Source organism: Nannospalax galili, unplaced genomic scaffold (genome assembly GCF_000622305.1).
Source record: "Nannospalax galili isolate Female #2095 unplaced genomic scaffold, S.galili_v1.0 scaffold768, whole genome shotgun sequence".
NCBI lineage: Eukaryota > Metazoa > Chordata > Mammalia > Rodentia > Spalacidae > Nannospalax > Nannospalax galili.
The window spans coordinates 7,496,605-7,506,038 of NW_008360317.1; the positions used below are offsets into that span (position 1 = coordinate 7,496,605).

The following is a 9,434-nucleotide window of genomic DNA, read 5'->3' on the forward strand; positions in this document are numbered from 1 at the left end:
AAAGATCCCTAAAACACAAGCAAGGCTGGGCAAATGACATAGTTGAATTGACATATGCTTCATAGAAAGTGATTAAAAAAGGAACTTTGACCATTAGAGCTTTCTCTTTGGTATTTTAGGATGGTAAAGACTACATCCCACTCAATGCCATACTAACAAGAAACAGTGGGTTTACTTACTCAACTCCTACTTTCTCTGAGGACTTTTTCAAGGATGGTGTTACTGCTTCAAAGTTTAATTCTGGGAGTTCTGATGATGTGAGGTGAGATTTTTGTTCCCCGATTTTATTACAGAATTTTGAGAGGAAAGAGAAGGAAGACAGAAAGAGGAAGAGAGGAAGGAAGCGGAGGAGAGGGGGAGGGAGGACAAGGGAGAGGGAGGAAGGAAAGGAGGAATAAACAAAAGAAAGAATTGGGTACCTCTACCTCTTCTACTTCCTAAATCCAGTGATGGTTAATATTTTCCCATGTTTGGTCTGTATAGTCTACAAGCTTTAGGTGCTTTCTAAACTTAAAGAAAAAAAGAATGAGCAACACATTGCATTTTCTTAAGTTCCTTTATCTTATTCTAGAACCATATTCCCATTTTTCTCCCCCATGACATTAACTTTGATTAAACCTTACATAAAACTAGTCAGATGTGGCAGCTCATGCCTGTAATCCCAGCACACAGGAGGCTGAAGCAGGAGGATTGGTACAAATTGAAAGCCAGCCTGGGTTATAATGCTAGTAGACAGGTCGATATAAAATGTATCTGATCGTCATAGTTACAGAAACATATGCTGGGGTCTGGTGCTGTGCCGACTTTTTGTATATATTAACTCCTTTCATGTTCAAAACAATCCTATTAAGTATATATTATTTCTTTAAACAGATAGGGACTTACTGTCTCCAAAGAGGAGAACTTACCTCAACATGTGGCTACCAAATAACAGAATCAAGTTTCTAACCCAGGAATATTGACCTTCTGTTTAGGTCCCTATGCAGTCAGGGCCCTTTTAGGACTGTCAGGTTGTCCTGTGGGCCTTCTAGCATCTTTACTTCTAGTGGGCACAGCCCTCCAGATTGACCTCGATTCTGCCACCAGGGGAGGCATAGGAAGGAGATGCAGCAGTTAGAAAACATCTACAGTCATCTCTGACAATCTGTGAAGGAATCCAGAGGGGAGCCCAGAGCTATGAGGGTAACAGGAGAGCATCACTGCTCATGCCTGACATCCAGCCCAACAGGCCAATGCAGATGAGTCACTCAGTTTTAAAGATGAGAAAACTAGCTTGGAGTAGATACTCTGGAAAGGCCTGAATGAATTAGAGATGGAGTGGAGGGTGACAAAGTCCTTCTAGTATGCTGCTTAGCCACAGGCTCAGTAGGTAGATAGCCTAGGAACTTGGGCCTTGCAACAGACTATCAGACTGCAGGATTTAACTAACGAGTAGCCTATGAGTAGCCATCCTGTGAATATACCTGATGGTATTCCCAATAAATCATCAACAAAAACTGACAGGTGGTAACAGAGAAATCTTGCAAATACCATTCAATTCTTCCAGTTGTAATCAAGGTCCAGAATATACGAGACAGGCCCTACACTCAATTATGCAATTAAATCAGCTATGAAGCCTTGACAGAACATTTTATTTGTCACGCCACATCCTTTTAGGAAGTAGACAGCAATAAATGATAAGATAAAGTCATATCACTTCCTGGGGCATCGTGTTAGTCTCTTGTTTGTGTCACTGAGGCCAGATAAGATCCCAAGGTTCCTCTAGGCCTGATGTTTTCTGATTCTACAGGGACCTGGAGTGGTTCCTTCTAGGACTTTTCTGAAAACTATGAAATGTGAATTGACAACATTGGGGGAAGTGGCATCGCCATGAGAATTCCTAGAGGTTATGCAGGAAGCTGAGTGACGGGGGTGAGAGAGTCAGTGTTTTAGCTTGTTAGCTGGGATATACATTTCTGTGATCTTCTGATTAATCAAAGGTGTGTGTGCATTTTTTCTGTCTTGATTATTCTGCTTCTTCATTAGATACGTAAATGCTTTCAAATTCATGAGCCTGGAAAGAATCAAAACCTTTGAAGAACTTTCACCAAATGCCACTTCCATGTTTGATGTAAGTCATGATACTAAACTACCCAGCATACCCTGCCAAAAACTTTTTTCCTGACTCTGTTCAAACACCAACCCCAGGCAGTGCTTGATCAGTGAAGGCCAGTGATAGGTACAGGATGAAATTACAATGTCAGAGGAAGAACAGGCTTCACTGTGCAGAGATTATTTGAAAATAGAATTCCATGGTTTGAAAATCACCCAGAGTTCACTCCATGACCCATCTATCCCACCAGCTTCCCAGGGGACTCATGTGCTTTTACCCTAGAATTTCTTCTAGGTGCCAGCTATAGTGGCACATGCCTTTAATAACAGCACCCGGAGGTAGAGGCAGGCAGATTTCTCTGAGTTTGAGGCCAGCCTGGTCTACTTACTAAGTTCCAGGCTAGCTAAGGCTATATAGTGAGACCCTGTCTCAAAAAAAATGTTTGTTTTCTAAGCTATCGGTGTTGCATCCTTCTTTCAATGCAGAGGAACTCCTAGATGTGTGAATGGTTGGGCATTGTGATGCAACAGAAGCTTTGTGATATAGTTTGCTTGGGGCCCCTTCGCCCTAAGGTTCTGCATGGTGAGCAGCCATGTTCCCACTCAGATACACTGGAAGCACAGCCTGGCAACAAAAGGCTTCTTCCATCAACATCTCTCTTTGAAGCCCCAGAATGGGTTGGAGTTAGGGGGCAACGGCTGTGTAGGATAGCACTTCTGCGTGGCCAACACTTGTGCTCCAAGTAGGCACTCTAAGCACAGTGCCCCAATCCAAGAACAGTGGCCAAAACCCTGGCACTGACCATGTCCCACAACGGTCTGGAAGGCCAACCCCACCAGAAAGGTGATCATCATTCATGTGACTTTGACACAAACACAGTCACCCTTAAAAACCACCTGATCCTCATCAGATACAGAAGATAAAGAATAGGGTGACTTCAAAATACAGACATTTAAAATTTAAGCTGCAGAATAGCATGGTACATAGATGGAAATGTTACGTTGTGGCTTGGTAGGGTGGTTCAAGTCCAAAGATCAATATTAAGCAAACTTTGGCACTTCTCAAGCTTAGTGCTAAGGTTAAAACATGATGAATGATGACAGCTTCCTTGCTTGCTGAGCTCTTTACTGACATTTAAGTAGTCCAGTAAGAACCTCAGGGGGAGGCAGAGACAAAGTGTGGAGTTCACTTCCACTTGATAGAATAAACCATAGGAACAGAATAGGGAAGAGAAGCCATAGAAGTCCATGATGACTCAGTGACATTCATTCCTGGGAACTCTGGTCAAGGAGTGCCCGAAAATTCCATAGACTCTCCAAGAAACAATATTCAACCACCACTTTATAATTTCCTAGAATTTTTACATATATATATGGCTTTACATATTATGGTTATACCCATAACCAACCCTCTAGACTAGTTTTAATATATCTAGATGATGATCGTTTTCAAAAGTTTCATATGGAAAATACTAATCTGTTACATGTAGTTTTCCCTTGTGTGTGTGTTGTTTATATGTGTGCACATGTGTGTGCATGTTTGCTTATCCATGAGTGTGTGTGTGGAGTACAGAAGTCAAGGTTGAAGGCCTTCCTCTATTGCTTTCCAACTTAACTTGTTTTTCTTGAGATGGGGTCTCTCACTGAACCTGGAGCTCATTGTTTTAGCTAGTCTGGCTGGGCAGTGAGCCCCAGGGATCTAACTATCTCCATCTCTACCTTGAACTTCAGGGCTGGGGTGAAAGGCATGTACGACCATGCCTGATGTTTTACATGGGTGCCGAGGCTCCCATCGCAGGTCCTCATGCTTGCACAGCAAGCACTTTGCCTCATGGTTTTTCTTTTTGTTTATTTACTTTACCTTCAGGACGGGCCTCAGAGTCACTTGGAATAGGCATTAATTGTCACTGAAGTACTGACAGTTGCCATCAGGCAGGGATTGTGGAAGGCAGCACCTAGTATCACCTCAGAGGTGCCTCTTAGTATCACTCCAGAATCACTGTAGACAACCATTCTGAGCCAGGCCAATGTATAATCTTCTTCCCTGCAGGATTATCAGTTGGACAGGAGCACACTGCTGGCCTCCCCCTTCCTGAAGCGATTTACTTGGACCGAGAGCAAGCCCAAGGCCTCAAAGATTGAGTAAGAAAGCAGGGCATCTTTCCTATAATGGGGGAGGGGATGAAGGAAGATGCCAGGGAAGATGGCTTAATGAGGATATTTAAGGCTACTAGTGTTCAGGCATTATAGAAAAGCATTTCCCCCTAAAGGGCAAGAAATGGGGTACACTGGACAGATGAACACCAGGCTCTGTGAGAAGAAAGACTGGGGCTTAAGTGGGAAAACAGGCAGGAAGTTCTAGCACCAATAGGCAGGCAGAGCCTGAGCAGCACAGGACCTCAGCAGAAAGGAACCTGATGCACCCAGCTGTGACCAGAGGGATGGGGATGTGTCAGGGGCGCTTGAGACAACACACCTCATTTTTGGTCCCTGGGCTAGCCAGAGTACAAAGAATCACAGTACTGTTTTCTAGGTCTAAAACATGCTACCCTGAGAACTCAACCTTCTATATGCAGAACTTTCTCACAAATTTCTCCACAAACCGCTGGCTTGATCCATCAATTAGCCCCTTCTATTCTGAGCCACTGCTGTTAGAATTATGAGGCTCTTGCTGTATTTTCCACTGGGATAGGTGGCCCTTGTAGTTCTTTACGCTAGATTCTACTTAGATAGTGCTTAGATAGATGAGAAAGTTTGGGCCTACCTACTTTCCTTCCTTCCTTGCTTTCCCAGTTCAATGCCTGGCCTTCTCATCCAAAGGCAGGACCTGTTTCTCTTTCATCTAAATCAGGATTCAGCAGACTTTCCTCAAAGGAGCAGATAGTAACTGGCCACCTGTGCCCTTACAGTACACAGCTGCCAGAGCCATCACATAAACAAATACCATGGCCATGTCGCATTAACAATTACAGGTGCGCACATAGTCATTGAGTATAGGAAAAGATGCTCAGCATCATTAACCATCAAGGAAATGCCAATCCCAACCACCAAGAAATCATTTGACACCAATAAAACTGGCTAAAATTGAATGTATGCTGACTGAACATTGTGTGGTAGTACACATCTGTAATTCCAGCATTCTGGAGGCAAACACAGGAGGATTGTGAGTTCAAGGCCAGCATAATGGGTTATATAGCAAGATAGTCTCTAAAAATTGGGAGGGGAGGTCTGTCAGTGAGCATGGTGGGAAATGGGATTCTTCTCCACCACTGTAGAAGTAGAAAGCGGTACAGTTACTTTGTTACTTTGCAGTTACCAGATGATCCAGCAATTCCATTTCTAAGTGTATACCCAAGAGAACCCATATCCAGTCCAAAATTTGTACACAAACATTTGTACCAGCACTACTCATAACAGAAGTAGAAATAATCTAAGTGCCCATCATTTGGATAAATAAAATGATATAATTCTACAATAGATATACAATTGGATTTGTCAGTAAAAAGAGTAAAGAACTGACACATAACAGAAAAACCTGAAATATACTCAGTAAAAGAATTCATTCATAAAATATCACAGTCTATGATTGCTCTTAAGATGAAATACCTAGAATAGACACATCTAGAGGGTAAAAGTGCATGAGTGGTTGCCTAGGGCTGGTGTTTTAAGTGTAGGAAGAGACTGCTAATGGCTAGGGGTTTGGGAGAGTGGTCACAACATTTCTAAGTTGTGGTGATGAGTCCACCTTTGTATATATACTTACCACTCAGCTTAGCATTACTATAACAAAATATCTGAGATAATTATAAAGAGAAAAGGGTTATTTGGGCTCAGAATTTTAGAGATTCCAGTTCAAACTCGGGTGAACTCATTGCTTTGGGCTAGATGGCAATGGCAGCGAGAATGTGGCCAAGTGAACTGGTCACCTTGTGACCAGGGAGCAAGAAGAGGAGGAAGGGGCTCTAGCCACACAGTTTCCTTTGAGGGACTGTCCCCAGTGACCTAGGGGCCTCCCACCAAGCCCCACCTCTTAAAGAGTCCACTATCCCCTAATACTGTCAACTCAGGGGACCTTTTGGGCATCATTTAAAATCCAAACTAGAGCAATACTGAAAACTACTGACTTGAACATTTTAAATAAGTGAATTGTGTCATATGTAAGTAATATCTAATAAGATGTCTCTCCTTTTAAAAACAAAACAAAATAACAGATTGCTTGCCTATAGGCTGCAGTTTATTGACCTATGATCTAAATCAAAAGATGGTTCAGAAGCTGGAGAGATGGCTCAGCAGTTGAGAACACTGGTTGTTCTTGCAGAAGACCCAAGTTTGAATTCAACAGCCTCTTCTGACCTCTGCGGCCATTGCATGACATGGGTGCACTTACCTACATGCAGGCAATACATGCATACACATAAAATAAAAATAATAAAATTTTTTTAAAAAGATGGTTCAGGGGACTGGAGAGATGGCTCAGCCATTAAGAGCACTGGTTGCTCTTGCAGAGGCTCCAGATTCAGTTTCCAGCACCCACATGGCACCCACATGGAGGCTAACAGCTGTCTATAACTCCAGTTCCAGGGGTCCAATGCCCTCTTCTGGCCTCCGTAGGCATTGCACACACATGATGCATTTACAAGCATGCAGGCAAAACACTCATATGAATCAAAAAAATCAAAGGATGGTTCAAATACCTCCAAGTGATGTATAATCCATCAAGTCATTGGAAAGACAAGGACACTTGCAGGCCAGCTTCTGCATTTTCCTTGTAATACAAGCTCACCAGTGGGCCCAGGGCTGCGGTGGCAGATTGGGGGACACCAATCTGGATAGAAGGAAGAAGCAGAATAACTACTCTTTTGTTTCTTATTTTGGAACACACTGAGAAATGGGTAGGTAAGCTGTGTGTGGTGGTGTACACCTTTAATCTCAGCCCTTGGGATGCAGAGGCAGCCAGATCTCTGTGAGATCAAGGCCAGCCTGGTATATGTAGCAAGTTCTAGGCCAGCTCGGGCTAAAAGGAAACCCTGTCTCAAACACACACACACAAAGAAAGAAAGAAAGAAAGAAAGAAAGAAAGAAAGAAAGAAAGAAAGAAAGAAAGAAAGAAAGAAAGAAAGAAAGAAAAAATGGAGGGTTACTTTTTTCTTCATTCTTCATCAAAGATGAAGAATAGAAAATCTCTAATTTGTATCCTGTTCTCTGAGATTAAAAATGTAGAACACAGTCATGCCAGTCCAGACCAGTCTAATTCATGTGATTCACGAGGCTCTCATCCCTCTACACCCCCTAAACAGAAATTTCAAATATTAAAGGACAGGAATGCTTTTTTCCCTCACCTGTTTTGCTGTGTGTAGCATACTGCGCTCTGTAACCATCATCTCCTACAACATAATCACAAGAGGAAATCACCTGTACTGACCTTGTGTGCAGCCCTGTGTTTCTTGAGACTATTTACAACATATGTGGTGACTTTAAGAGAAGGAATTTATTTCCTTGGGCTGCATGCAGTTCAGAGACTCTGGGGGAGAGTCTAGTCGTCGGCTTGTTCTCTCTCTCTCTCTCTCTCTCTCTCTCTCTCTCTCTCTCTCTATCCATCCATCCACACATTGCCTTCTCTCTGGATGGTTGCCTCCCCTCTGCCTCCATGCAATTGCATTAGCACCCTCCTGGATAATTCAGGTTGAGTACCTCCTCTCTAGACCTAAGTTAAACCATATATTACCATGGCATGATATGGGGGGGGGGCTTTCTTAGCTGACTACAGGAGCTTTTTGACTCAAGAGTAGGAGAGGGCTATTTCCCACATTGTGGAGTTGTTTCCATCTTGGAATCCTGGGATTGCACCATCTCATCATACATTCCATCCCCTGGCCAATGGCACACTTCCTGCCTAGCAACACACCAAGCTGGCTTGGGGGAGGCAGTGTGCATATTTAGAACAAAGAAAATCTGCCCAGAGACCAAGATGAGATTCTAGAATGGTGTGAACAGATGACCCACTAAGAGTGAGTTTAGTGATTTTGAGAAAACATTTCTTACATTTGTTTTTTTTTCTCCTCTCTCTCTCTCTCTCTCTCTCTCTCTCTCTCTCTCTCTCTCTCTCTCCCCCTCTCTAGCTTGAGAATAACGAGTAAAAGTAAGGAGTCGGGGCTTTCTGACGTCAGCAGGCCCAGCTTCTGCTTCTCCAGCTGTGGCCACATCAGACCTGTGCACGACTCAGAGCTGGAGAAGGATTCCTGCTGCTCTCCACCCCCAGACTACAACTCAGTGGTGTTATACTCCTCCCCACTTGCCTAATGCTTCACACTGCCTTCCTTCCAGAAGCACCCCAGAAAACTAGCTTCTGACAGTATTATACATATATGAGTTTACACTTATCTCTTTCCACAGGAGCCAGCTGCTTTTAGTGACTTTTAATAGTGCCTATTTTTTTTTTTTTTTTTTTTTTTTTTTTTTTAAAAAAAAAGACTAACAAGAATGTAACCCCAGATAGTGACAAGTGAGGAACACTACTGCTCGACCTCGTGTGACTCCCTGTGCTAGAGAAATCCTTTCTAAGCCCAGTGACTCACCTGCTCCAACCCCTGAGGCTTCAGGGCACATAAACCAGAGGGTACAGGCTATCTACTGGCCATGCCACACAGCATGGATTTTCATGCTCCCCTCTCCCTAATTCCTCAGGACCAGATGCAGTAGGGCCTTTAGCATCAAGGCATCATGTACGGGCTTGCTCGGTGTCTCTGGAGCCCTCTAGCGAGCTTTAAGACGCATAAGGAGAGGAAGAAAGGAAAATGGTGGTGGGGAAAACAAGAGGAGGCACTAGAGGAGGACATGGAGATTTGTCACGTGGGGAGGCTGCAGGAGAGGGATGGGCAATGCCACCTCAATGACTTCCCAGACCTGGCACTGGTTTTTAGGCACCTTGCTAGGAGGTGACAGGACAGACAGGAGGGGACATTTCCTGGATTCTGAGAGGCAAAAAATGACCAAGCTTTTTGGAACTATAGCAAATCTTCAAACTTTCTCGGTGAGACTGGTTCTGTACCTGTTACCATCCACAGCATGCTTTACGGCACCAAGGGTGGCATTCCTTTAGTGAAATATACTGCGAATGTAACTGAGCTTGTTGGCTTGAGCTTAGCATGTTGTCATAGGAAGCTAAGTGGTCCTGTTTGATTTATTGTGGTTGTCTACTGTTGGGCTCAAAGCCACATTTAAAAAAGCCAGATTCTGTTTCAAGTATTAATACACAGACAAGACACTTTCACATTATCCTGTTTTATACAGTTAGCTGTACAAGGAAGCTGGGGAGAATGAGACTCTTGAGAGGGTTTTCTCTA

At 43.4% G+C, this 9,434-nt stretch overlaps 1 protein-coding gene across 2 annotated transcripts in view; it reads left to right on the plus strand.

Moving 5' to 3' along the window:
* Window positions 1-8,546, plus strand: part of Flt1 (fms related tyrosine kinase 1) — a 170,510-nt gene extending 161,964 nt beyond the window's left edge. For both annotated transcript variants that reach the window (XM_029559611.1, XM_008825054.2), the window contains 4 exons: window positions 120-262; window positions 2,026-2,110; window positions 4,142-4,233; window positions 8,211-8,546. In XM_029559611.1, the coding sequence (XP_029415471.1) occupies window positions 120-262; window positions 2,026-2,110; window positions 4,142-4,233; window positions 8,211-8,391 (501 nt within the window). In that variant the 3' untranslated portion in view covers window positions 8,392-8,546. The remainder of the gene's footprint in view (window positions 1-119; window positions 263-2,025; window positions 2,111-4,141; window positions 4,234-8,210) is intronic.
* Window positions 8,547-9,434: the final 888 nt, after the last annotated feature.